Genomic DNA, 27,735 nt, shown 5'->3' on the forward strand with positions numbered 1-27,735 from the left:
TATTGCATTGGAAAGACAGAGGGTTAATAGCCTCGTCGAAAACAAACAGGTGAAGTGGCTGCCACCCGGGACAGGTTGTTTCAGAAGTTGCGGTCGTACCACCTGTCTGGGATATCGCGGATGAGGTTGATGTTTGGTAAATGCTGCGGTCGACCGTCCGATCTCTTGTACCACCACTGCTCTGGAGAGCTGGGTGGGGTCTAGTCTGGCCTTGCCTTGCCGCTTCCCAGAATCATGCGTCACGTGCAAGCACGCATGGCTCCCTCACATGCTCCCTTGAGCCGGCAGCACGAAACCCAAAATTGGGAGAGGTCGAAATAGCATGATGGCAGGCACACTGGTTCCCACATGGCCGGTAATTTTGAGCCGGCAAAGCTGTACCGATGGGAGCGTATCCGAATATAGAAGAGAGGCTCACCTAAGCACAGGGTTTTTCCTTTGGACGCCTATGGTGCCTGGCACCCACTGGGGTGCCTGGCACCACTGCTATGCCTGGGGCTCTGTCGAGGGCGAGAACTGCGGTGCGATTTGACGACGTCTCGTGCGACCATGTCATGCCCACAAGGGTCGCCTCAGAGTTGACGTCGTGAGACGTCTGTGCTGTAGAACGTGCGACTTGCCGTACTACCATCCCTACCGCTGTTCTGCGGCACAGCACTGCGTAACTGTGCTGCATCGGGCTGTCGGGGAGAATGTGTAATGCATGGGTGACAAAATACCTACGGATGCTCCGCACTGGCAAAGACCTTGACGCAAGAACCAGCGGCCAGGGGCGTGATCGACTGTCGAGGGTCGTGCAACAGTCCCTCGTAGGTAGCTGGAGAAGCTCACCTGGGCAGATGCAGATCACCGTGACGTCTACGGAGTTGGAGCACCGAGTACGAGGGAAGTTGTTTTGGTTCGGAATTGCATCGGCCGATCGCCTGCAATTTTGGGCAGAGGACAAGGTCTCCACGAGACGGATTCCAGCATTTTCTTCCTCGAGGCTGAAAACGATCAACTCCTTCGTGGTAACTCCCGTGTATACCTCAAGAGTACCTGAGGTAATCGTACGTAGTAGTCGCTTTTCCCCTGACAGTTGGGCGGCACTGGGGATGGCGGGTACACGGAGTATCACCAGAAGAAGTTGCTAGGTACAGCCTGACTCAGAAATACTCCACACACTCGGTCACAATACGCCTCATAAAGAGGCGCTTGAAGGAGGCTAGGTACGAGAGTCGCCAGATGGGGCTATCTGAGCTGGACATTCGTAAAGCACGGGGAAGCACTATTGCTGGAGGCAAACGACGTTCTGGTAGTAGTCGTGCCTACCTAATTTCCAGGTAGATATCGTAGCCATCTGCGTAAAAAGATTGCTTTGGGCATGTTTGCCGCTTGCTGTTTGAAGAGACGCCTGGTAGGCAGTGGTAGCATACCTACCCGTAAGGCTTGGTCTCCAGGCCCCAAGCTAAAAGACAAAAGCCATGCGCCGTCCGAGAGCATACCCCGAAGCCACATTCCCCAAGCCTGGGAGCCCCTAACCTCCTCCGGTTACAAAGTAATTGGCCTGGTGAAGGCGCAAGACCTGGCGTCGCACTGGGCTTGCGCCAGTTCCGCCCCCCTGAAAAGTGCATTGCAATAGCCCACGGAAAAGAAAAGCCTCGTCTACCTGGTAGGTACCTAGGTACCGAGTACATGCTCCGACTCCGTTCTCGTACCTTTACGAGTATTCGTATGACCTGGTGAGCGGGAGGTTGTCTCCTTTTCAGGTGTGCCCATCTTTGTGGCGACTGCGCATGTGCCTCACCACATACTGGCGACCGTTCTCGTGTTTCATCCCCAGCCAATTGTTCGGTTTTGCGAGTCAGGGCCAGAGCTTGAAAGGCTGCTGTCCAGCACTACTAGGTCAAGGTATGAGGCGGTGGCCGGGAAGCTGTTGTGTCTGGGGGTGTCAGAGAGGGGGGACAACAGCAGACGGTTGGCTGGCATTTGATTCCTTTTCGGAATGCCAAAATCTTCGCGGCGGATTGCTTGATCCCGTTTCTCGAATAATGAGGCGAAGATTGGCCGGCAGCTCGTGGAGAGGAGAAATGAGCTAAGACGCTAGGCGAGAGGTGTGGAGAAAGACGGAGCAGCTGGCACTCGATGGATCCTGGAGGAGTTGAGCGGCGAGAGCGAAGCGAGGGAGGGGGCGCCCCCCGGGTAGGAACGAGTAGGTACCTAGGAATGTACGGAGTAGGTAAGAGAACCAAGCCCTGCGTGCAAGAGGTACCTGCCGCCTCAGGCCTGTCCCGTGGCTTGCGATTCCACCCCCTTCCTCCTCCAGCTAGTCGAACGGGAAAAAGGAATGGGATGGGTCGCTAGTGGGGCCAAGTGAGGCCCCCCTCATCCCCTTTCATGCCCATTGCCCACTGCCCAGTGCCCACTGCCCAGTGCCCACTGCCCACCCCTGGGCCCTGGCTCCAACGGAGCCACTCAAACGTGCCCCAAAAAGCCAATTGAGCGGCGCACACCATCGAAGGTACGACCCACAGAACCTGTTCGTCCTGTTCGTCATATGCCGTACTCAGTAAGCCCCCAGCTCCATCCCCCCTGGTCTCGCCTGAATGCTTTTCTGGTTTAGCCTCCTCCGATAGCGAGACGAGGCCAGTCAGCCACCCTCCAGCAAATTTTCCCTTTGGGATGTGCCCCGGTCGTTTTCGTAAGGAAGGTTGCCGGCGGGCGGATGTGCGATGACGATCGTGATGATGGAAGGTAATGATGAGGTATGATGATGACGATGGGCAGAGAGCATGGCCATAGTTAGGATAGGGTGGTGAGGAATGAGATAATGTTACTGCTTGCAAAGCGCATCACCTACCAGCAAAACGGCAGCGCTTGAAAGAGCTGAGGCTCCAGCTTCAGGAGCAGGAGCAGGATCAGAATCAAAATCAGGATCAGGATCAGAATCAGGACCAGGACCAAGGCTCGGGCTCGCACCTGCAGACTCCTCTTTTGCTCTCGATTATTACCCGTGGTTATTTGGCGAATCGTAGGCCCAAAGAGCCGGTGCCACCACTCATCTTACCTGTCTTTCCCACGTCAAACTCACGCGCCACCCGCCAGCCCATCTCTCTGATGGATACCACCCAACAGTCACTGTCGAAAGCCTGAGGGTCTTAGTAACGAAGCCTTTTTGACAAGCAGCCAGGCGGAGGTTTTTCGAGTGTCAGACGGGGGCGCAGGAGACCCACCACCACAAGGCGCTACTGGGGACGTGCGCACGCTATGCGTTCCTTGACCTGGATCGCCCAGCAAACCCCAATCCCGTAACCCGTTGCGCTCCAGCGGGCGTGGCCAGCCCCACCGCCTAGATGCTTCATCTCGACGCCCAAAGGAACCCATGGATGCCCATCCCAGTGCCATTCGGTGCCGTCCACCGCCCATCAACAGCCACCCAACAGCCCATCCACCGCCCATGCCTCTTGATCCGAGCACTATCGGGTCCCGCCCTGTCCACACCCAATCACCCAGGTCTCCATCTCCCACTCCACCTATCCCCCTTCCTACGGCTGCTTGGTTGTGCCCCCGGTCCCAGCCCAAGTCAGCCAGCCAGCCAGCTTGCCGGCTAGAAAACTAAGAACTGTCAGAGCCCGTGCACGGTGCACCGCAGCCTGCTACTGACGATGGCAACCTGATGTGCCCGGCTCTGTTTCTCGCCCGCCGACAAATGATCCAGCATGAGATCTATAACCCTACCTCTAGCGCGGTTTCCCGTGACTTTGCTTCAGAACAAGAGCCCTCTTTCCTCTTTCCTGTCTTCCCACCGTCATCCTCCACCAGCTTCTTCTCCCGTGTCGCCTTACTCATTCCTTTGAGCTTTGTCTCCCTTTACCACGCCGTCTTGTCCCTTTTCCCACGCCGGCCCTTTGAATATCCCCTACTCCATGTCCTCCTGTTATCTTCCAAAGACATAACGTTGTTATTTTCACGCTCTCTCTGCTATTCTTGTTACCCAAAGCTCATTTTCCGTTCGTCCTAAGCAGGCGAGTACTTTTGGGCCAATCCACCTACCATTCTTCAGACACCAATCACTGTGTCGTCGAGCATTTACTTTCTCTCTACCACACTCGTCGTGAGCCTGATAAGAGGAGGCGCATCTGGCCTGCCGTCGAACCTTCTCGGCGCCTCAGCTCAGAGCGCACTCACCTGGTGAAAATTTGCGGAAGAGCTTCCTTCTGATCCCTTTTGCTGCCAGAGGCTCCTCGCTTCACGCCTCTTGAAGGGTTGGCAATGGCTCTCGCACCTCATCCGTCGCCTCCGGGCGTCATCGGCCTGCAACCCGGTCCGCATTTTGGACAGATCAACGGAGCCACCCCTGTTGATGCGCATATGCAACGCCAGCGCCTCCTGGCGCAGTTGAACGAATCAACTTGGCAACGAATTGGTATGCTTGTAGTACTGCCCTCTGACCAACCTCACTTGCTAATGACGGTTGATGACAGGATCCTTGAACGAGCTACTTGGAGACCACGAGGCCGCTCTGTTTGCATATGAGCAAGCTCTCAGACACAATCAATGGTCGACCCAGACCTTGAATGCAATTTCGTCTATTCTCCGGACAAAGGAGAAATACCCTGAAGCCATGGAATATCTCAAAAACATCCTGAAGGTCGAGCCTGCCAACGGCGAGGCGTGGGGAAATCTAGGTAAGCGCGATTGTCAATTCGTTGGGGCGTGAAGCTAACAATCGCAGGCCACTGCTACCTTATGATGGACAACCTGCAAGAGGCCTACACTGCCTACCAGCAAGCTCTTTACTACCTGCCCAAACCCAACGTAAGCTGCTCACAGCCTCATGTCATGTTGTCATAAGAGCTAACATCGAGGCAAGGAGCCCAAACTATGGTACGGCATAGGAATCCTCTACGACCGATATGGCTCTTTGGAACATGCCGAGGAGGCCTTCTCCCAGGTCATGCGGATGCAGCCAGACTTCGAGAAAGCCAATGAAATTTATTTCAGACTCGGAATCATTTACAAGCAGCAACAGAAGTTCTCCCACAGCCTTGAAGTGAGTCGCTTGCTTACCTTTCGCTCCCTCTGCTAACAGCATTTCAGTGCTTCAAATACATCGTCAATGATCCGCCACGCCCCCTTAATGAGGAAGACATCTGGTTCCAGATTGGCCACGTGTATGAGCAGCAGAAAGATGTAAGCCTCTATTGTCCCTCAGCACACCGCTCGTCTAATCTTTGTGTCCAGTTTGAGGCCGCAAAACAGGCGTACAGGCGCGTTCTAGAGAGAGATCCGAAACATGCCAAAGTGCTACAGCAGCTCGGCTGGCTGCATCACCAGCAGAGTAACAGTTATGCCAGCCAAGATCAGGCCATTGAATACCTCGAACAGTCGGTCAGCTCAGGTATGTGTCACTATAGACCTTTTTCAAATATTCCTCGCTGACGGCCTCCTAGATAACTCTGATGCTCAGAGCTGGTATCTCCTCGGCAGATGTTACATGGCACAGCAGAAATTTCCCAAAGCTTACGAAGCCTACCAACAAGCCGTTTATCGTGATGGGCGCAATCCCACATTTTGGTGCTCCATCGGAGTGCTGTACTATCAAATAAACCAGTACCGAGACGCACTCGATGCATACTCACGTGCCATTCGGCTGAATCCGTACATCTCAGAGGTGTGGTATGACCTTGGAACTCTGGTAAGCATTTGCAGATACTCCACAACCTGGTCTCACTGACAACTGGCATAGTATGAGTCTTGCAACAACCAAACCTCTGATGCTCTTGATGCGTATGCCCGAGCAGCTGAGCTTGATCCAACAAACGCGCACATCAAAGCCCGTCTTGCCCTTCTGAGAAGCGGAGCAGCGACCGGGCCTAACCAGCACAATGCCCCTGTCCCGCAAGATGTTCACCCACAGGCATATCAGAATGGCGTTGGCGTTCCTCCTGGCCCTCAATGGGGAGGACCTTCATCCTCCAACCAGCAACCGCAACAACCTCCAGTCGATCCAGCTCGCGTTAATGACTGGGCTAGAGGCATCGCAGGCATCAACCCGCCACCGGGACAACAACAACAATCGCAGCCGCCACCGCAGCAGCAACCGCAGTCTCAACAACAGCAGCAGCCGCCCGCGCCCCAACAACAACCACCTAACGGCTATGAAGGACGCGATGCGATGAGGGCTCCACCCCCACGAGCTCCTAGTCCGCGGCAGGACGGTCCACGTCCGTACGATTCCTCGCGTCAGACACCTGTCCGCAAGTTGCAATCACCGTCGCCTAAGATGCAGCCGGCTAACCCAGGCATGTTCCCGCCTGGGCCTCAGACTCTTCCGCAGATCTCCATGCAGGATCGCCCTCCGGCTTTCGGTAGTGGAGTTCGTCCGTCTCCTACTATGAATGGAGCCCCGGCGCCTCATGCCAATGGCAGTGCGAGTGGCTCAACTCTTCCACCATACGGGCGGCCTTTCAGCCCACCTAGTGAGTTGCGACCACTTAGAGATGAACGACCTCAATCACCCGGAGGCGGCTATCGCCCACAGCCATTTCAGTCGAGTCAACCATTTCCTAGCATTGCCAATGGTGTTGCGTCCGCTGCTCCGCCTCTTCCTGCCGCAGAGGGACCTCGTGACGATCGCCCGCCCTCCGCTATGAAACGGAGCCGTGAGTGGGAGTCCGATGGAGGGCCGTCTAAGAAGATAGCTAATGAGGAGACCCGTGCGCGCTTGGATGACCCGGGTCGCCGAAATAGCCCTCCAGGTCGTTTACCGACCCCGAAAGATCATTACAGGCGAAGCTCATCTGAGTCTCGTCGTGAGAATGAACGGCGGGCAAATGAGAACTACCATCCCTCGGAGGCAGCACATCATCCTTACACCCACCCTCAGCAGATCCCGTCAATGCAGTCAATATTGGACGCCCCAAAGGAAGACCGGAAAGAGCAGGTTGAGCAAGCAGCTCGCAAAGTCGACGTGGATGAGGATTATGATAACAACAGTGAGGACGATAAGCGGGCTCCTCCTTCGGCAGCTCTGAGCAGCCCGCAGGTCGCGGCACCTCCATCAGTAACGCCAAAGCAAGAGACGGCAGCATGATCGGTTTGACATTGATCTGGGTTTTCTATCATGCTTTTCATTTTGTGCCTTGGGTTGGCTGGATTTGTACAGCAGCAAGATTGAGCCGGAGCAATCAGCATTGGAAAAGGTTCACTGTCGCATCGTCACTTCGTTGTGTAAAATGAGTACATGTAACTTCTCGAAAGAAGACGAAATAACGATATCTGAGTATCCATTCGTCAATATTCTGTCGACTCTTTTCCTGTTCGCGGTATCCGACGATGTGTGTAAGGCGCGTTTGTGCAAATGGTGCGCTCACGTGATCCACGAAAATCTTGGCGACCTGGACCGCACTTTATCGAAATATCCAATTTCTGCGTTCCACATCGACGACTTCTACTTCAGCTTGACAACCTAGGACACCTTGACCCTTGTTCAAACAAGATGTGAGTACTACTTAGACCTGATCAACGCATCTGCTAATGTCTGGTATAGGTCTCATCGAAAGTTCGAGGCGCCGCGACACGGTACAATTCCTCCCTCCTTACACCTCCCGTGAAAAAAGGCTGTCTGGGCTAACACATTATTTCTCTCGACAGGCTCGCTTGCTTTCCTGCCCCGAAAGCGAGCTGCAAGACACCGAGGAAAGGTCAAGAGGTAGGATACTCTGGTTCTCTAGAAGTCATGACTCGTCTTTCGAGGAGTCGAAGCTGAAACATTTGGTCCAGCTTTCCAAAGGATGACCCAAAGAAACCAGTCCATCTCACCGCTGCCATGGGATACAAGGCCGGGATGACCACCATTGTCCGCGACCTTGATAGACCTGGCGCGAAGATGCACAAGAAGGAGATTGTCGAGGCTGTCACTGTTATCGAGACACCCCCGGTAAGTCCAAGATTGTCCCAAGACGGTCGACATTGGGCTATGTTTGTTAGTGGCTGACCATTTCCCAGATGATCGTCGTCGGCCTCGTCGGCTACATCGAGACTCCCCGTGGCTTGCGCTCCCTTACCACCGTGTGGGCAGAGCATCTCTCCGACGAAGTCAAGCGCCGCTTCTACAAAAACTGGTACCGATCGAAGAAGAAGGCATTCACCAAATACGCCAAGAAACACTCTGAGAACAAAGGCTCCTCAGTTACTCGGGAACTCGAGCGCATCAAGAAATACTGCACAGTCGTCCGTGTTCTTGCTCATACTCAAATCCGCCAGACACCTCTCAAGCAGAAGAAGGCACACTTGATGGAGATTCAAATCAACGGTGGCAGTGTGGCAGACAAGGTCGAGTTCGGCCACGGACTGTTCGAGAAGCCGGTTGAGATTGACACCATCTTCGAGCAAGACGAGATGATTGACTGCATCGCCGTCACCAAGGGTCATGGCTTCCAGGGCGTCACCAGCAGATGGGGCACCAAGAAGCTTCCACGAAAGACGCACAAAGGTCTGAGAAAGGTCGCTTGTATCGGTGCTTGGCATCCTTCGCACGTCCAATGGACGGTTGCCCGTGCTGGTCAGATGGGTTACCATCATCGTACCTCTGTCAACCACAAGGTGTACCGCATTGGCAAGGGCACGGATGAGAAGAACGCGGCCACCGATTTCGATATTGTGAACAAGCAGATCACACCGTAAGTTCTCTTCCCACGTTGGCTTGGTGTATCGCACGAGGACTAACGTCAATTGAACAGTATGGGCGGTTTCGTCCGCTATGGCGAGGTCAAGAATGACTTCGTCCTCCTCAAGGGCTCTGTCCCCGGTGTCAAGAAGCGAGTCATGACCCTGCGCAAGTCCATGTTCCCACACACCTCCCGCAAGGCGCTGGAGAAGGTCGAGCTCAAATGGATCGACACGTCCTCGGAGTTCGGTCACGGTGCGTACCAGACCCCCCAGGAGAAGAGGCAATTCTTGGGCACGCTCAAGAAGGATCTTGTTGCTGCTTCGTAAGGGACGGGCAGGGATTTGTGGGGTGTGGTGGTTGGTGGCGTCAGCACAACGAAAGGAATCCTTCCTTATGCTCGCTTGTTAGAAGAGATGAGCAGCGCATGCATGAGATACCAGCAGACTTTTCCTGTTCTCCTTGATTTACAAGCGGAATGATATCAATGGCAAGTCTTGCCTTGGGAGTAGGAAAATTAAATCCAAAATTTCAAGCACGCAGCTAGGCTTCTGTATCCTTGTTGTGATCTCGGGAATTGTTCGTAAGCCAGGCCTCCGGGGATGATGCTCGCTCACTGTAGGTCACGATGATCTCGATGTACCTTGTGCGTCTCTACGCTGTCAGGGGAATGGCCTTGGATGACGCCCAACACCTTGCTCCTCGCTATCCAGTCTGCTTCGAAGGTCAACTCCGGCGATGGAACCATCCGGCTCTTGGATCCATACGTATTTCTCATCGCCCCGACATCGATGATCCCAACCCAGGTTTGAACAAACTAGAGACATCACATTGTGATATGATATTGAGCCTCGCATCTTGCACGGCCTTTAGCAACGAGCTTCACCCGTATATGAGCCGCGCAGCTCCCAGTCCGCAAAGAGCCGAGTTGATCTCTTCCCAATGTGTGATATACAGTAATGAGTCGCCAGGTGGCTCTAGGCGAGCCTCGACAATCGAAGCGGAGCCTGAGTCCACACCTCCAGCAGATCACTCAAGCATTGTCTCATGGGAGATTCGAGATTGCCGTTCCACACGAAAGAAGCCCTGCTAGATTCGCTCCTTGGTTTTGAAGACGCTCTCAAGCCGGGAAGAAGGGTGGTCTTTATCCAACAGCGATGTTCGCGACGCATGGAGATCTCGAACTGTTTCTTTGTATACAGCCATGAGGCATCACTTACCGATCCCTACTCGAAGAACGTATACCGACTTCGCCGAGTAGACATTGCAAGGGCTGCGCCTAGCAGATTTTGAGGCTGCGGCACCCCTGGTCGCCGGGGGCTTAGCAGCCGTGGCCCCCTAGAAGACGATAGACATGGCCCCAACAGCCCACAGGCTTCTGGATGGGGGCCGCTTGAGGGACAGAGACGAACGAATCTTTCAGTTGCTAGGCTGGAGTGCAGGTTGGGACAAGACGAGCAACGCCCCCAAGCGCTCAAGGCGCAACGAACCACGGCGGTGACAGGTCCAAGAAAAATGACGTCATTACCGAATCTCGACTCTGCATGTCTCTTTTTTCAAAATTGGTATGATAATATTGACCACTTGAAAGGGCATTGCACATTACCTTAGGTAGGTATTCAAATGATAAAATCCCGACCGTTGAAACACTTTCGCAGAGAAGAAATCACTGCGCAGTTTCATCGCCTTGCTGCACAGGAGCAACAGCAGCAACAACAGCGGCAGCAGATACCAAGTGCTCATTGGCGACATTATTTGGGAAACACCTCAACAGCAGCGTGCAGGGTACAGGCCCGAGCAGGAGGAGCATCACGAACGAGAAAATTCGCCTCTGTCATCCGTTCTCCATATTCTACCACCATCAAGGTGCCAGATTCATTGACTTTTTCCACCGTCACGTCCCACAACAATATGTCGGACGACAGTTCGTACTTGTCCTTCCTGGAAAAGGCCAACGCGAATCCAAAGGCCGGCCAGACCCTGGCGGAATCCGAGTCGACGTCTCAGCGCCGGTCGAAGCTGGACCCAACAACTTCGTCATCCGACGCTCTGCCACCTTCCCTGAAGGCGCTGCCCGATATCACCTACACGTCCGACACAGACGCGCCGTTTGAGCCCGTGCTGTTCAACTATTCCGGCTCGGAGCTGCCTTCGTCAGCGGAATTCGCCAAGTGTGTATTTTCCAGCAAGTCGGGCGGCGGCAGCGGCAGCGACGGCGTCGAGGAGTTGAGTATTCGGGACTTTGACCCAAGAGGGCAGTACGGCGAGGTCATCCAAAGGGTGGAACAGGCGGGGAAGGGCAAGGCCGGGGTCAAGGTTTACAGAGTGGAAACGAGTAAGACGAGAGTCGAATATTATATCTTGACGGTGGGGGAGAGCATGTTGGTGGGTGTCGTGACCAAGGCGGTGGAGAGCTAGGAGAGAGTTCTGCACAGAGGGAGGCAGCATGGGACCTCTACGGAAGCCGTGGCCGCTTAAATCCATCTTAATCACAAAAGTCTATGGAGACAGTCGTTCATATTGTGCTCTCCGTAAAATGCCATGTTTACAAGGAGTCGTTCAAGGACATTCTCAGGTCGGTCGGATAGGACGTCGCGAATTCTGGACGATGGCAAGTTCCATGTCACAAATACTGCGCGGTACCGGTTGTCGATCAGACTGGAGTCCAAACGCATGCATTCTCTTCTGGAAATATCCCTATCGAGGGTAATTGATGATCCACACGCATGGAATGAGGATCGGCTCGGGCATATTGAATTGTATCCACAACCGAAGAATTCAAGCGTTGGAAATGGGGACTATCCAGGCACAAGCAGATACTATCGAGGTCGCGATAGCACAGTAGATATGCTGGAGCTCAAGGTTTGGATATTCAGAGTATTTCAGACAATCAAGTGCCGAATCAGAATGGACTTTGCAGGATTCCAACTCATATGTGGGGGTTGCAGCTCCTGGACAATATCCGAAGTTGCATCAACGAGAAACAGGGGAAAAGCTCGTACGAGTAGAAATCCTTTATACTTGTAACGCGTCACCGTTGGATGACCGTGTCAACGCCGTCTTTTCGTCCCAGTCTCAACCGAAACAATCAATTGATAGCCGCCCATCAGGGACAGGGATGAACCGTGAAAGCACCCAGGACAATGACCCATCATCAAGGCACAGAGTACCGAGCAAGGGTCACTATCACTGGAATGCCAGATTCGGTCTACCTACTCTGTACCACGCTGCTTGGTTCTAGAGCACGTCAAGGATGCATTCCCTTTGTCCAGGCTCCGGAAAACTCATCCTTGGCACAGATGTAAGAATAGAAGGAAAAAACAGTGAAGGATGCGCATGGCTTGCATGGCTGGCGCTGTGCTGTGGCGGTCACCCCTGAATGGCGAAAGCGAATCAAAATGGAGCTGGGATTGAGGAAACAGGCGAAATCAAGCTCTCCCTCAGATTGTTCTAGGATCAATTCCCCACTGCTTCGAGTCTCCGAACGTAAGCAACGCGGTGATTCGACCAGAGTAGCGCCACTGGTGTCCGTGATTTGCTCTCCATTCCAGGGTTTCGTGCAGCGGATGCGAGTACTCGTAGCAGGCTGATGGGGCTCAGCAAGAAAGTCGCGACTCGCGAGCCTCCAAGGTTGAAGCCGCAGACGGCATGGGGCGCTGCTGTGCCACTGCGGCCCACGGACGCGTCAACTCTTTTCGGAGGCCGCTGGTGCTGGGTTTGTCTCTGGCCAAACACCACTCATCCCTCCAGTCCTCTTGCTCCAGTTGCTCCAGTTGCTTGGATCTAGGTGGGTAGTCACTCCGTGGGCCGCGACAAGTTTCGGCCAGGGGGATCGAGGAAATCAGGATGGAGGAAAGGGAGATCTGCATGGCAACCTGAGACTTTTACCAAGATGAGTGCTTTCGGAATAGGAAGGCAACTGGAAAAGCAACCATACCATACCTACACGCAACAGAAGTGGAATTATCGAAGAAGCGGGCAGTGAGAGGTGCCAAGGTCCGTTGTTGTAAGGGAAACGAGCACAAGAATAATCCAAAGAAAGCCAAAAAAGAATACGAACTGCAGGTGTATGCAGGTGGGAGGCCGCAGTCCACGGTCTTCAGTGTGCAGGCGAGAGGACGAGGGATTCGGTAGTAGCTGTAGAGGAGGCGGAGGAGCAGGAACAGTGCCTCGTGCTTATCACGCATTTGATGCCGATCATGCAAGGTACCGACTCCCGAGATGATAAACAACAACAACAATAACAAAAACAAACACACCGAGTAGTCCTGGACCTCCATAAAAGCATGGATGTATACCAATACAGCTCATTTCTTTACTCTCCTCAGCAAGATGTTCCTGCTTGTAGTGTAACTGTACTCGAAACCGGCGGCCCAGTTTATTATTATACTGGGTCTGGTTCACCTGCAGTCTCCTTGATCCAGGGTCATCACCAGCATCCCCCGGGGCTGAGATGAGGCCCTGGAGTCGACGAGTACAGCTGAGGCTCACCACCTGCTAGGCACTACCTAAGGCACAGATATTGCAGCACTAGGGCTCGGCAGTGGGCCGCTTAAAGGGACCGGACCAGCAGCGTGCCCACTAAAGTTTAGGCCAGTCGCCCAATTGCCCAATTGCCCAATTGCCCCCGTGGCCCCCCTCGTCCACTGGCCCTGCAGCCCTTTGCCCAAGCCTCTCCTGCTGCAGTGTTCTACCATCTGCTAGGTAAACTCTTGTACCTCGTACTTTGTAGTATCCTGAGAAACCTGCCAACTGCGCGCGCCTTCAAGGGCAAACAAAACACCCTCTTCTTTGTTCACTGCGTTGCTCGACACCTCTCTGCTGTCGGAGCAGTTACGTTCGTTTCCAATCCACCACATCGCTCTACCTCCTGTCCTCTACCGACCTCGACGTCCTTCTTCTGCGCCTCCCAGAATCCGTCCCTTTCAATAGTTGGCAGAAGCTTGTCTCTCTTTCCTGCCGGCCAGAAAGGAGTACGACTGTGAACGGCCTTACCACGAACTCAGCCTGATTCCAGTTACAAGGTCTTTTGGCTCTACAAGATTACCAACATCCTGTTCCTTTGACCCTCTCGGCGTCTTATTCTCTCGACCTCCCGACCTCCTTGCTATTTTCAACCAACCTGTTCGCCTAATCTGCGCTGCTTACGCCCTCATTGACCGGCCTCCTCCACACACCGTTCCTCAAAACTGCGGCCGGCCCTAAGACGTTCTTCCCTCAGAGCCTCGACCCTAAAATCGAACACAGCCCTCCTCTGGCTCGTCTCTTTACCCGAACAAATACTGTTCTCCCACCCGGTTGCTTTACAGTGTTGGCGATCGATCTCCTTGACGACGAGTCGGTCGCCATCTTATAATGTCGTCCCACAGCAACAGCAGCTCCTCCTCCCCCCCACGAGTCCCTCCTCATATTCGTCTCAATTCAGGTCAAGAAGACTTGCTCAACGCCGATGCGAGCAATTCCTCAAGGACCCTTGTCCCCACCACCTCGAGACCGACCACGTCCCGGTCACAATTAAACAATGTCTACCCCTCAGATCAAGTCCAGGACTCGGCAGAGAGACTATTACCACCGGTGACTGGCCGCACAAACAGATTCAGGGATGACGGCTCCCCCCTGAGGTCTCCCGTCCGCTCGAGTTATTCTTCTCGCCGGTCAAGCTGGGAGTCAGACCGGAGCAGGGATAGTCGAGGTTTTGAAAACCCGTTCAGGGACTCCAGTCAATCAAGACCAGGTTCAAGAGCTGGGAGTGATGATAACGACGTCAATACCCAAACGGTATCTGAAAAATATAATATTTTGCCGTCTGCGGGACTTCTCCTATTCCCAGAAGACGTTGAAAAAGACGACTACCTCCACAACCCTGATCCCAATGACAAGGACCGGGACTGTGATATATTCAACAGAAGAGGCTTGGTCAACGTCGGTGGCCTCGCTTTCATTACGATAGGCATCTTGGTCCTCTTTGTGGGATATCCTGTTTTGTTCGTTCTCACCCCTTGTTCACTCGATGTGCATACTGACGGGGTCATTCAGGACATTTGTTCAAAAAATAACCGCGACGCCGAACCCTTGCGCAGACAACAATGCTTGCATAGGGAGTGGCAAAGTTCCGTTATTAAAGAATATGCGCACCAGTCTTATCGATCCCGACACCCCTGACTCGGTCAAGACAAAGAAAGATTATCACGGCAATACGTGGAATTTGGTCTTTTCAGACGAGTTCTCCACGCCAGGACGGACGTTCTACGACGGAGACGACCCGTATTGGACTGCGGTGGACATCTGGTACGGCGTGACGAAGGATTTGGAATGGTATGATCCCGACGCGGCTACCACAAACGACGGCGTGTTGGAATTGCGCTTTGATGCCTTCCAAAATCATGGCTTGAACTATCGCTCAGGCATGCTGCAATCTTGGAATCAGATGTGTTTCAAAGGTGGCAGGTTAGAGGCCAGTATTTCTCTTCCCGGACGCGGTGATACGGTCGGCTTCTGGCCCGGTTTTTGGTCGATGGGCAACCTTGGAAGACCCGGTTACGCCGCAACAACCGACGGCCTGTGGCCGTACTCGTACGACAATATTTGCGACGCTGGCATCACTGCGAACCAGAGCTCTCCTGACGGCATCAGCTACCTTCCAGGCATGAGACTCCCAGCCTGCACATGTTCTGGCGAGGACCATCCGACTCCTGGCAAATCTCGATCTGCCCCCGAAATTGATGTGCTTGAAGCAAGCGTCGGCACTCTTGACAGCGAAGGCAACCAGATCGGCATGGTCTCCCAGTCCTTCCAGGTGGCGCCTTTCGATATCTGGTATCAGCCCAATTACGACTTCGTGCAAGTCTTCGATTTCTCCGTCACGGCCATGAACACTTACAAAGGTGGGCCTTTCCAGCAAGCAGTTTCGGGCTTGTCAAACCTGAACAATGCGTGGTATGATGGGAATGCTTATCAAGTGTACGCCTTCGAATACACCCCCGGCGCCGAAGGCGACATTACTTGGTTTGTTGGCGCGGATCCTGTCTGGCGGATGGAAGGCCAGGCATTGGGACCCAATGGTAACGTTGGTCAAAGAATTGTGCCCGAAGAGCCAATGTCGGTCATTGTCAACTTCGGCATGTCGCCCGGTTTCTCTGCTCTGAATTTGACCGGATTAGCGCCTCTCATGCCAGCTACCATGCGAGTCGACTACATCCGCATCTATCAAGACGATGACGGCAAAATGAGCTGTGACCCTGAAGGATATGAGACGACCGAATATATCAACAATCATTACGAGGTGTATCACAACCCGAACGTCACGAGCTGGTATGCCTTACGTCGATTTGTTCTGTCTGGGAACTGAGCTAACCCATGTTTCAGGGCCGATACTGGCTACTCGTGGCCAAAGAACTCGCTGGTATCCGGATGTTAATTTTAATCATAATGTTTCTTCTCAATGATTTCCAGCTGCCGGTCTCTGTCGGCGTGTACAGAAGTCTGTTTGGTTGTTCAGCATTTAGCGGCATGGCAAGCCACCATAACGGCGTTTCACCAGGGTCAATTGGACGGAGGCGGATTTGGCACTATACGGGGCTACCTCATCTGCGGGTATGGGCTGCAAAAAAATCTTGTCTAAAATTTTACGACTGAAGCAAGGGGAAATCATGAAATCTTTCCCGGTACATTCGGCGACTTGCACAACTTAGAAGGAGGGTGGCCTGGCTTGACCAACACCCAGGAGAAGACGGATATGGGAGGTATAAGTGAGGCTTGAGAGCATCGCGGTTGAGACGGCGATGTCATATGAGAGCATGGGGGGATCGAAAGAGGTGAGATGGATATCTAGATATTCTGTGCCTTGCGCCAATGGCTCGTGAACAACTGAGATGGGCCAGGACGTTACTCTCAATGCAAGCACATTTGAACACATTTTCTTATCTTCCTAGACTCGACTCTCAGTGTTTGGTAATAGTGATGATGGGCGGTGCACGTGCCTCACAACTCGGTTATTGCCGCAACTTCTATGTTGTTGTATTTGCTCTGGCTTCAAGGGTGTCTGTCCTGTGTCAAAGTAGACAATCGTCCTCACTGGTTTTCGATCGTCACGCTCATCTCGCTGTGTCGACCTTGACGTCTCGCACTGCGCACCTCACAGCTTGCACCCACGACGCCATGTTCTCAACTGCATTCTCAACGGTCAGAAACCCAAATATGACCAGAAACGCAACCAATCATCCCACTAGAGCATCTCCGGGAGACCAGGGTCACCCTCCTCCCAAGCAACGTTCAAAGATGGAGGAGTACGACAGAATACAACGTAGGCAGCGCGCAGAGTTGATCCTTTCACAGTATGATTTACTGATGAAATACGCTCTGGAGAACAAGCTGGTAAGCCCCGACCAACGCTGCATTATTCTCCCGTCTAGAAGAGGAGTTCGACAGGCTCAATTAACTGTGAGTGCTCAGTCGATACCGCAGACCCGAGAGTATTTTCGAAAGGTGGCTTTGGGCATCCCTACAGACCCCGTCATCAAGAATTGGTTCCCAATTTGATGCGACACACTGGGGCGACTCTCGTCGTGGTTCAGCATCAACTGCTAAAGGGGAATCATGAAGCAAGCTCGCCTTCCACAGCTCAATTTGTGTACCTCGTAGCAGAAGCAGAACGTACAACGTCCAGCATTTGATGGCTGCTGTTGAAAGCTTCCTTGGGTCTTTCAAGACCCGATGGCCTCTGATATGGTGTCAAAAGTAGTGAAATATAAACGCATTGACATTTATACACTTGTTGAATCCCTTCTTTTTGCGTGTTACCTCGCTGCTACTTGTGGATATCGCCTCCGCCTCATGTTGTGCGACAAGGCTGAAAGCACTGGCAAGGCTGTCGGCTAAACATCGGGACCCCGAATTAAAAAAATGTTGCCCGCACTCGAGCATTTTGACGGGCACACCGCACCAGCAGCTTGCTCCAGTTCTGCCTGTTTATATGCCTGTCAACATGTCGCTCGAGGAGAAACTGGCCAGGATCAAGTCGCCGAATCTCCAGAGTCAGCAGCATGTAAGTTTCTTGGCCCAATGGAAGTCTGTGCAGATCCACTGACCCATGTGCAGACTGCGGTGGTTCTGTCCTCGATCGAGGAAACCCTCACAGAGCAGAAGACGAAATTTACACCCACGGCCTACTTTGCCGCTTTGCTTGCCCTTCTGAAACAATCTGCTTCTACGAGCAGTGATAATGAGGTCGTCAGCTCCGCCGTCTACCTCCTCGACCTGATCACTTCACATGTCCCTGCAAGCCTCCTTCGGTCACAGTTTACCACAATCCTGTCCCTGCTGGCACCCTACCTGAACGCCTCTTCAGCGAACGGGCCTTTACTACGATCAGCAGTAGGATGTCTGGAGTCGTTGCTGATTGCTCAAGATGCTGCCGCCTGGAATCTTCCGCAGACGCAAGCCAGCCCTCGGCAGACAGTTCCTTTGCTGCTCACACTGGCCATTGATTCGCGGCCGAAAATAAGGAAACGAGCGCAGGAGGCTATCACAAATATTTTGAAAAATCCTCCACCGGGCCCTGCGATCGACCACCCCGCCGCCGAACTGTGCGCAGTGGCTGCCCAGAACAATCTCAAGAACGCCGTGGACCTGGCTCACCAGGTACGGCGACAGAAGGGTCGTTCAGACGACAGCCACGAGCCGGCTGTGATTCATGCACTGCAGCTGACGAAAACTATTGCGGTGGCATCAGGTGGGTGGCCAAGCAAGAAGATTGAATCACTCTGCGAGTTGCTCCTGTCCATATCTAGGTCAAGAAATGATTATTTGGTCATGAGCGCCTTTGAAGTGTTCGAGGTAATATTCGAGGGAATGCAGGATGAAGTCTCGTCCTCAAAGCTACCACGCTTGCTGGAAGCGATCGTGGATCTGAAGCCCCCTCAGAACGACTCTCAGCTGCTTCCTCCCTGGATAGCAATCGTGTCGAGAGGCTATGGTACAGCCGCAGTCGTGGAACCTGAAGACACTTTCGCGAAACTGCCGGAGCTCTGCGATCTGGTGACACCGTTTCTGACCAGCCCATCTCACAACATCAGAGTTTCGGCGTCAGAGTGTCTCATTTCCTTCTTTGCAAATTGCATTCCGGATAGCGTCATATCTGATCCGTCAGTATATGATGAGAAGGTGCTCGAGCAGCTGTCGAAAAAAGCACTTGACCTCCTGGCTGTGAAGTATCAGACGGCCTGGATGGAGGTGTTCAGCACCATGTGCGCTATTTTCGACGCTTTGAGGTGGCGGGGTGATCCGTTCTTGCTTCCTATCGTAAAGGCGATCGGTGAGTTACGGAGCCATGAGGGATTTCAAGGCAAGAAGGAAGCGGACAAAGTCCTTGGGCATGCCATCCGCAACCTTGGCCCCGGTGCCGTGTTGAGTGTTCTCCCTCACAACCTCATCAGACCACAGCCAGGGCAGCCCGGTAGAGCATGGCTTCTCCCCTTACTGAGAGACCATGTATCCAACACGAATCTGGCACATTTCAGATCCGACCTAGTCCCTCTCAGCGAGGCGATGTATCAGAGGATAATCGATCATGGCAACGCTGAGAAAACAATGGACATCAAGGTTTTCGAGACTGTGGTGCAGCAGGTCTGGGCCACTTTGCCAGGCTATTGTGACCTTCCCCTCGACTTGCAAACGGCCTTTGACCAGCCATTCGCAGAGATGCTCTCGAATCTGCTTTACAAGCAGACGGATCTGCGAGTGGATCTGTGTCGAGGCCTGCAGAATCTGGTGGAGTCAAACCAGGCACTTCTAGCATCGGACCTTGAAGATGAGGTCCTTCTACTAGAACGACGACTACGAAGATCAGATGCGGAGAAGAATATTCAGCACTTGTCCCAGTTCGCGGGCAACCTTCTGGCAGTCCTGTTCAATGTCTACAGTCAAACACTGCCCCAGTCTCGTGCATACATTCTGCAATGCATCAACAGCTACCTGAGCATCACTCCCGAGAAGGATTTAGTGGACACTTTTGAGCGAGTGTCGTCTATGCTGCAAGACGCACTGCCAAAAGCCGATCAGCCACCTCCCAAAAAGGAACCGATTCAGACATCTGGCACTAAACTCCCTCCAACTTCTCACACACTACTTGACCTTGTCATCGCGCTTTCTGTTCATCTACCAAGATCAACGTTTTCCTCGCTCTTCGCCATCTCTTCCAACATCCTGACCAACCCGACAATCCTCAAATCCGATCCGCAACTGATCAAGAAAGCGTACAAGCTCATTCCGAGACTGTCGAGTTCTCCCGTTGGGGCAGAGGCGCTTACTGCTCGCAACAGAGAACTGCAGGAATTGATTCTTCGGACTTCGGAAACAACACCTGTTCCTGCCCGACGAGATCGCATTCTCGCGATTCATACACTCGTCTCCTTCCTCCCTCTGACTGACCTCCATTTCATTCCCAGTATGCTCAGTGAAGTTGTCTTGGCGTGTAAAGACAGTAACGAGAAAGCTCGAACTGCGGGATTCGACCTCCTCATCGCGCTCACGGAGAAAGTCTCTAGCCCATCGAATCCCCCGGACACGAAGATCCGCAACCGCCTAGTACCACACATGCCAGACAATTCCCCCGACGCGCCAGCAACACTAGAAGAGGTTTTCACCATGGTGAGTGCTGGTTTGGCTGGCGTGGCTCCACATATGGTTGCCGCCAGTATCATCGCGCTGAGCCGGTTGTTCTTCGAGTACCACTCACAGTTAGACGATAAGACAAAAGAGGAGCTTGTCGATACCGTCTGTATATTTTTGCAGTCGAACAACCGCGAAATCGTCCGTGCTGTGCTTGGATTCGTCAAAGTTATGGTTGTGGTACTGCCCACTGAGATCCTAGAACCCAGAATGCCCAATATTGTCCCCGGACTGATGGTCTGGAGCAAAGAAAATAAAGGACGATTGAGGGCCAAGGTCAAGGGAATATTAGATCGCTGTCTGAGAAGATTCGATTCCACCAAGGTTGAAAGCTGGGTTGGTGGGGATGATAGGAAGATGGTAGTTAATATTCGCAAACGGAGAGAGCGAGGACGGCGGAAGAAGAAGGGGGATGAAGAGATGGACGAAGATGAGGACACGGCGACGGAAAAATACGATAACGAATTCGACGAGGCTGTCTACGGCTCCGACGACGACGATTCGGAGATCGAAGGCAGCGACGATGGAGATAACGACGATGCTACTACCTCAGGGGTGTCTTTCAAGAGAACTTCAGTGGCTGGCAGGAAGAGAGGAAATGAACAGTATATCCGCCAGGACGATGAGGATGACGAGCCGCTCGACCTGCTCGACCCACGAAGCATGGCCAGCATTGCTACGAAAAAGCTTGGACGCCTGAGGGATGTGCAGTCGGGCACGAAGAAAACAAAAGCGAAATTCAACGAGGACGGCAAATTGGTCTTTGGTGACGAGCAAGAGGATGAAGGCGGTGATGTCGATGTTGTCATGTCTGGCTCGGGAAACCAAGACAACTCGGTCAACGCCTATCTCGACGCGGTGTCTGGCGCCGATGCTGTCAGGCGGGGTCAGAAAGGCAGGCTCAAAGTCAAATCCGGCATGCAGAAGAAGACGAAGCAGGAGACTCGCGACAGAGACGATCAAGAGATGGAGCTGGATGTCGAAGAGGCAAGACAGGTTGCGAGACAGATCATGCAGGGCTCCTCCGGATCTCCCAGATCGCCTGGTGGTAAGGGAAAGAGGGATCCGAGACAGCAGAGGCGTGGTCTGGGTGTTGAGAAGAGGAGAGACCATTCTCAGAAGCAGCGGTTCCGAAGCGGGAGTGGTGCGGGAAGACGAGGTGGTGGAAGAGTGCGGTTTGGAGGCAGGAATGGCGGCAGGAGATGAGAGGAGCTTCTCCCTGTCGTTGATTGTCTGTTTGGCGTTATGGATGAATTGGACTGTTCTACGATGGACATGAAGAAAAATGAAAGACATATGGCAAGTGACCTGGTATGAAAGAAAGCGACCTTTTCGATGGCTAGAAGCGGCCGTGCTATTCCACCGACTTTGTTCGGGGCTTCCATGAAGTTCATTTCCAAGCACAGTGCTCTGTGTCCGACAGAGAGAGCCGAGATTGATTACTTTAGCTACTTTCCTGCTGTCTCCTGCTTCATTGCTCTAGTCCAGGTAAGGAGGAGACTCGGTGTGGAACGTGCAAGTTACTGTAAGGATCCACAATACGCTTCTCGAGGACCCTTAAGACCCGGGCCGTCGAGAGAACTATACCGAATGTAGTTGTATCAACTACGTCGGTTGGGCTCCACGGGAAGTGTCCTTGGCTTATACCTCATACGAGTGTGATGTTCAACCTTATCGAGTACCTACCTGGGTATATTCGGGCTGTGTGTCTCCACCGTCCACAGCCCCATACGAGGACATCCCACAGTACCTACGGCACGATAGGCAATACTGTAGGGATGGAGAAACACAACGAGGTAACGTTATCGAGAGAGTTCAGGCAAGTAACCCCTTTCTGGTCATAACACCTACTCATGACGACGGGGATCCACAGAGTCAAAAGGTAGTGGGAGCCCAACCTGGTATGCATGCATGATGAAGCCACATTCGTCCAGGTGTACATTGAGCATGTACACGAGTATGGACTGCCGTGATCATTATTATCAATCAGCAAAGCCACCTACCTATACCATCGTTCCAGAAGCTGACAAAATGAACACCGCGTAAACGGCAGCTGGGAGGGCCTTGGTATCATTGCCTTCCTAGTTTTGTGGACGACATTATTAATGCTGTGAGTTACTACACCGCAAAGCGCGGCAGCACCGTGGAGGCTCTCGAGGGGTATGCGTTGCGTGAGTCTGGAATTGTCAAATTGAGGATTTAAAAAGGCCACAAGAGCCCAGGTCTGCTCTCATCGCCCAAGCCTCCTCTGTGCGAACAACAAACAATCAAGCTGCAGTCTCCATCAGCATCATACGCATCATCGTCACCATGGTTCGATACATTCTCACCGGCACCAGCGGAAAGCTGGGGTCTCGAGTCTTGCGAAAGATTCTGGAAAAGCAGTTGATCGCGCCGGAGGATCTGATCATCTCGTCCTCAAACCCGGATCGGGTCCCGGCCATCGCGAAGGAGTACGGCATCGAAGTCCGCCAAGGCAACTACGAGGACCCCGAGTCGCTCAAGTCGTCCTTTGTCGGGGGCGACGTGCTGTTCCTCGTGTCTCACGGCGACGCGGGCGTCAAGCGGGTCGAATACCACAAGAACGCGATCGAGAGGGCGCGGGATGCGGGTGTCAAGACGGTCATCTATACCAGCATGATGTTCGGCGGCGAGACGGGCCTGGACAGCGTCATCGGCATCCAACAGGGCCACATCGGCACGGTCAACTATCTGGCACAGCAGCGCGACGTCGACTACGTGATTGTGCGCGAAGGGCTGTACGCGCACGTGTGGAACTACTACGCCGGTCCCGCCGTGTCGACGGAGTTCAAGAAGGGCGACACTCAGCCCGTGGAGTGGGTGGTGCCCAACGACTCGTCGATCGCGTGGGTCGACATTGACGACCTCGCCGAGGGCAACGCCCTCATCCTGGCCGACTACACCAAGTACATCGGGCAGACGCTGCGGCTGACCGGGCCAAGGTCCACGCCCGTCAGCGAGATCGCCAAGCTCGTCGAACAGCGCACCGGCCGCAAGGTGGATCTGCGCTTCTCCGGTAAGGAAGAGGCTGTCTTGTACCACAAGGAACACGGGACCGTGCCCCGCGAGGCCTGGGACTGGCTCGAGAACAACTGGGCCGGCTGGTTCGTGGGTCTGGCCCACGGCGAGGGTGAGGTCGTGGATCCCCTGCTTGGGCAGTTGTTGGGCCGCCCGCCCAGGGGCGTCGTGGAAATGGCTGATGAATACTTCACCCCGAAGTAGGTGAAACGCAGGGAGCGAGGAGCGGAGGACCAGGCAGGACAGACTTGCGAAGTTGTGGCGCGTTAGGTTTAGGGGAAGTCTTCGTACAAAGGGGAGGGGAAAGAATTAAACAAAGCATCTCATTTCCTCCCACGTCCACTCGCATCCCTAACATCTACCTCCATTCAGAGTCATATTGTCAAAGTCGAGCCTCCAATGTGTACATGACTGGACCCATGGGATGTCCGACGTCTCTCTACGAGTACTCTGTACGTTGTGACTCGTCAGCCTTACAATCGGTAGTTTGCAAGAGCAAATGGCCCCCATCTAGTTGGCCGTTGGTCCCTCCAATAGTCGCCAGCCAACAAAGCTGTGCCCTGGTCCTATCATAGGCACTCGCTTCTCCCAACTGCGTCTTGACATAGCGCTGTTCAGACAGCCTCAACAGAACTTGAGGAGAACTGCCGTGTCGACCCCTTTGCCAGCGTTCGAATCCCAACGAGAAACGTGCGCCTATTCGGAACTACGGTCAATCAAACGCAATAGGATGGAGTCTCGAGAGCTTCCGTCTGCCGGACCAATACCTGGTGATGAACCTTCACACGACGTGGCATTGAGGGAAGCTTCTGGAGAAAAGTCCCCTTGCGGTAGCAGCGATATTTGGTCCTGCGGCCACTGTGAATCTCTGTGTGAATTTCTTGCCGGTGTCAGCTGTGCGGAGGTTCAGAAAGCTGCACAGAAGGGATGCAATCGGTGCTGGATTATCGCAGAAGCCGTCCGGGCCCTGGTCGAGGAATACAAGCCTAATCAAGACGAAGATTGGATTGGACGTATAGAGCTATGCCTCGAGGATGACGTGCCGGGAATGCTTTCATGCTGGCAGAAAAGCTGCTCATGGGATGTCTTCGATTGGAAAATCCAGATTTTTGTGGAACAGTCGACGTCTATAGCAGGTGAGCTACCGTGGTTACCCATCATGCGCAATATTACGGTAGAAGGTGCCCCAGAGGATTGCTTGCAGTTCGCATCCGAGGCTCTGCAGAAATGTGTGCACGAGCATGAGCGGTGCCATAGCGATTCAAGCTTGCGGTACATCCCAAAGCGTCTTCTCGACGTGGACACGGAGGGCATAGTCAAAATAATTGACAACGCTCCTTCCAGTGTTCTCCAAGGGACCAAATATGCAGCCCTGACCTATTGTTGGGGGCCACAATCGGTTATCAAACACGAAATGTTGAACAAGACAGCACAGGATCTGAAGGAAATGGCCGAAGGACCCGGAGTCCCAGTCGAGAAGCTCCCCCGCGTGTTCCAGGATGCCATCAAAACCACTCGGTCTCTCCGGTTACAATACTTGTGGATTGATGCGCTTTGTATCGCTCAAGGAGATCCAGAAGAGTGGAAGACCGAGTCACTCAAGATGCAACAGGTCTATGCCGGTGCCCACGTCACAATTTCAGCAGATGCGGCATCAGCCTGCAATGACTCTTTTCTTGAGATGCCCCACAGGAAATTCAGACAAAGTATCGATATTGGGAAAGGTCGGTTTGGCTCAAGCATCTTTGCAAGATTGAGCAACCTCAGATTTTCTCCAGATGGCCAGCTTAATTTTGAAGCTTCCGCACGCGCTCCGGAATACAAGGTACATTTTCGAGGCTGGACGTTACAAGAAAGTCTGCTCAGCCCTAGACTGATCTCTTTCGGGTTCGATCAGGTTCATTTTAGTTGTGCAAAGAGAGGACTATCGATGGAAGGGGGAGGGAGGACTTCCTATAAACAGTTCAGCTTGGACAAACTACGGCAGCAGTGGCTACAATTAGGATCACGGCGACAAAGCAGCTCGAGAGATTCTAATGACAAGCTTTTCAAAGTGTGGAGGGACCTCGTGGAGGAGTACACGCGTCGAGACCTCACCATACCAGACGACACGCTTCCGGCCATCTCTGGCCTGGCTTCCCAGCTCCAACAACATCTCAATCTGCATTCCAGTTATTGCGCCGGTCTTTGGAAGGAGGATTTCGTGAGAGGACTGTGCTGGAGGCATGATTGGTATAACTCCAGGAAACGCACTCCGCCTACCAAATCTCCTTCTTGGTCATGGGTTTCTTGTCCTCGTCAGGTGGGCTACCCATCTTCGTTAAGAGCCGATCAACTTTTAGCCGAATTGGTGAGTCTCGATCCCGATCCAGAATTAGCGAGTCTCCATGGCGCGGTCAAAGATCGAGAGTTTGGTCACGTCGACTCTATGGAGGCTACGATAGAAGGGCCCCTGCTCGACGTTGTTCTTCGAATAGAGCAAGCTGGGGAGATATGCATTGAGTCGGTACCTGCTTGTGGCCTTCCGCCTGAAGACGTGGGATCGGTGTTCTGGATGGACAACTGGAAAGAATCCAGCGAGGGAGTCCCAGCAGTGATACTACAGCCTATGAGAGAAGGTTTTCCCGATATCTTGAAGCAGGGCGGTGGCATGGCACACCTCCTGGCCTTGGTCAGGGATGAAAGTGAATTACTTCACGACGACATGATAGAAAGGTCCTGGGACGAAGTGTGCCTTGTTCTGGTCAGGTCTACCACAATGTCGAACACATACCTGAGGGTTGGATTTTGCATAACCTACACCTATGGCGAAGACGATGAAGCCAAGATGTTATTGAACTCCTGGGTTGCAAAGTGGGAGCGGAAACGCATTACAATAGTTTGACATGACGGTTCTGCGTTGGTGAGGCTCCTCTTTCTTGGGGATGATCGGGTGTCGAGGTCCTTCGTTGTCCATTCCAGGAGAGAAACGTTCTGGGAGCATGACGATCTCGTGATGATTCGTTGGAATTTCCATGGAAGTCTCTTGCATTGTGGACGGACATGTGAGTCTTAGGAAGCTTTTATCACCACTTCTACTGACGAGCCGAGTACTGGTGAAATGATACTAATTAGTCCAAAGTCCAAGAGCACAGAATAAATGGCCTCGAAGGCTAGTTCTCGGCAGGTCGGGATTCAAGTTGGGGCAGCAAGCTCTGAGCTGCTGGCACGTGACCGGCTTCCACTCCAACTCAATTTGCTCCGCGCTCATCAAGAGCATCTAGGTATCTAGCATCTGTACAATACCCAAGACCCAAAACTGTCTAGCAGCCGCGCAGTTACTTCGTCTAGCGGATCGCCCAACATGTGCCGCCTCTGCGGGCGCATGATCAAATGCATCTTTGACTCGATGCCCTCGAGGGTGCCTACATCCGTCTCGAAACCGTAAGCCCTCTCCTCCGCCACACCCATTGAGAAGAACCGGAAAAAGAGAACCAGCTACTGACTATCGCAACGGCAGCACATCATCTCTACGCCAACCTCACCAGACGAGATCTCACCATGTCTCGTCGCGCACGCTCGTGCAGAGTGCCCTGAACATCCCTCGCAAGCCCGTGGCAGTGGCACCGCCGACATTTCTCCTCCCGTTCCGTGCAAAGCTTCACCAGACGAGGACGCAGCCGTCCACCACGACACCCGTGTCCCAGTTCCAGAACACTCAGCCTGAGATTCCTCCTAGTTACCTATCCGCCGGGCCTACACAATCACCTTCCCCATCGACTCCTGCTCCTACTACAACGACGATGACAACAATATCTCCGTCAACCACACAATCCCTCGACCGACCCCTCGTGGTCTCGCGATCACTACAAACGCTCCTCCCAAAACTCCACGCCCAAAAACCGCACTACATGGTAGCTCACATCCACCGGTTCCCCTACCTCTTGACCGAAGGCGACATGCTACGGCTGCCGTTCCACATGAAGGGCGTGTCGCCGGGGGACATCCTGCGGTTTAACCGGGCCAGCATCCTGGGCTCGCGGGACTATACGCTCAAGGCGGGAACCTCGTCGACTGAATCCTACGACGCCCGCCGCACGGGCGAACCGCAGTACCTCGACGAGAGGCTGTTCGAGTGCCGCGTCCGCGTCATGGGCATCGAGACTCAGCCCATGACCCTGAAAGAGAAGAAGAAGCGCCGCAATCGACACCGCAAGATTGTGAAAAGCAAGCACAAGTACACCCTGTGTCGGGTCATGCAGGTCCGCGTCAAGGCCCTGGACGAGTTACTCCAAGGCGAGAAGGGCATGGTGCTCCTCGAGGGTCAGGAGAAGGAAGAATAAGAATAAGAATGCGCACAGCAGTTCTCGATTTCTGCCCTGAACTTGGTAGAATGAGGG

The 27,735-nt window shown here is 53.4% G+C and overlaps 9 protein-coding genes across 9 annotated transcripts; all 9 read left to right on the top strand.

The window, feature by feature from the left end:
* Nucleotides 1-4,251: 4,251 nt before the first annotated feature.
* Nucleotides 4,252-7,075, top strand: Z520_09592 (uncharacterized protein; the record flags this gene model as incomplete). Its single annotated transcript, XM_016780086.1, has 8 exons — nucleotides 4,252-4,405; nucleotides 4,464-4,667; nucleotides 4,715-4,797; nucleotides 4,853-5,032; nucleotides 5,080-5,172; nucleotides 5,224-5,380; nucleotides 5,433-5,677; nucleotides 5,729-7,075. 8 exons carry the CDS (start codon nucleotides 4,252-4,254, stop codon nucleotides 7,073-7,075), a joined length of 2,463 nt encoding a protein of 820 aa, XP_016628669.1.
* A 267-nt stretch (nucleotides 7,076-7,342) lies between these two features.
* Z520_09593 (60S ribosomal protein L3) lies at nucleotides 7,343-8,979 on the top strand (the record flags this gene model as incomplete). The annotated part of the gene is made up of 6 exons (XM_016780087.1): nucleotides 7,343-7,482; nucleotides 7,532-7,563; nucleotides 7,636-7,693; nucleotides 7,765-7,921; nucleotides 7,990-8,663; nucleotides 8,724-8,979. 6 exons carry the CDS (start codon nucleotides 7,343-7,345, stop codon nucleotides 8,977-8,979), a joined length of 1,317 nt encoding a protein of 438 aa, XP_016628670.1.
* Nucleotides 8,980-10,561: 1,582 nt separating this feature from the next.
* Nucleotides 10,562-11,068, top strand: Z520_09594 (uncharacterized protein; the record flags this gene model as incomplete). Its single annotated transcript, XM_016780088.1, has 1 exon — nucleotides 10,562-11,068. One exon carries the CDS (start codon nucleotides 10,562-10,564, stop codon nucleotides 11,066-11,068), a length of 507 nt encoding a protein of 168 aa, XP_016628671.1.
* A 2,937-nt stretch (nucleotides 11,069-14,005) lies between these two features.
* On the top strand, nucleotides 14,006-16,067 carry Z520_09595 (uncharacterized protein; the record flags this gene model as incomplete). Its single annotated transcript, XM_016780089.1, has 3 exons — nucleotides 14,006-14,634; nucleotides 14,687-15,961; nucleotides 16,016-16,067. 3 exons carry the CDS (start codon nucleotides 14,006-14,008, stop codon nucleotides 16,065-16,067), a joined length of 1,956 nt encoding a protein of 651 aa, XP_016628672.1.
* A 779-nt stretch (nucleotides 16,068-16,846) lies between these two features.
* Nucleotides 16,847-17,188, top strand: Z520_09596 (uncharacterized protein; the record flags this gene model as incomplete). Its single annotated transcript, XM_016780090.1, has 2 exons — nucleotides 16,847-17,023; nucleotides 17,114-17,188. The coding sequence occupies 2 exons, from the start codon at nucleotides 16,847-16,849 to the stop codon at nucleotides 17,186-17,188; spliced, it is 252 nt and encodes an 83-aa protein (XP_016628673.1).
* A 445-nt stretch (nucleotides 17,189-17,633) lies between these two features.
* Nucleotides 17,634-21,523, top strand: Z520_09597 (uncharacterized protein; the record flags this gene model as incomplete). The annotated part of the gene is made up of 2 exons (XM_016780091.1): nucleotides 17,634-17,693; nucleotides 17,747-21,523. The coding sequence occupies 2 exons, from the start codon at nucleotides 17,634-17,636 to the stop codon at nucleotides 21,521-21,523; spliced, it is 3,837 nt and encodes a 1,278-aa protein (XP_016628674.1).
* Nucleotides 21,524-22,627: 1,104 nt separating this feature from the next.
* Nucleotides 22,628-23,560, top strand: Z520_09598 (uncharacterized protein; the record flags this gene model as incomplete). The annotated part of the gene is made up of 1 exon (XM_016780092.1): nucleotides 22,628-23,560. The coding sequence occupies one exon, from the start codon at nucleotides 22,628-22,630 to the stop codon at nucleotides 23,558-23,560; it is 933 nt and encodes a 310-aa protein (XP_016628675.1).
* A 526-nt stretch (nucleotides 23,561-24,086) lies between these two features.
* On the top strand, nucleotides 24,087-26,240 carry Z520_09599 (uncharacterized protein; the record flags this gene model as incomplete). Its single annotated transcript, XM_016780093.1, has 1 exon — nucleotides 24,087-26,240. The coding sequence occupies one exon, from the start codon at nucleotides 24,087-24,089 to the stop codon at nucleotides 26,238-26,240; it is 2,154 nt and encodes a 717-aa protein (XP_016628676.1).
* A 459-nt stretch (nucleotides 26,241-26,699) lies between these two features.
* Z520_09600 (uncharacterized protein) lies at nucleotides 26,700-27,678 on the top strand (the record flags this gene model as incomplete). The annotated part of the gene is made up of 2 exons (XM_016780094.1): nucleotides 26,700-26,779; nucleotides 26,856-27,678. 2 exons carry the CDS (start codon nucleotides 26,700-26,702, stop codon nucleotides 27,676-27,678), a joined length of 903 nt encoding a protein of 300 aa, XP_016628677.1.
* Between the last annotated feature and the right edge of the window lie 57 nt (nucleotides 27,679-27,735).

This window comes from Fonsecaea multimorphosa (genome assembly GCF_000836435.1).
Source record: "Fonsecaea multimorphosa CBS 102226 unplaced genomic scaffold supercont1.25, whole genome shotgun sequence".
In the NCBI taxonomy this organism is placed as follows: domain Eukaryota; kingdom Fungi; phylum Ascomycota; class Eurotiomycetes; order Chaetothyriales; family Herpotrichiellaceae; genus Fonsecaea; species Fonsecaea multimorphosa.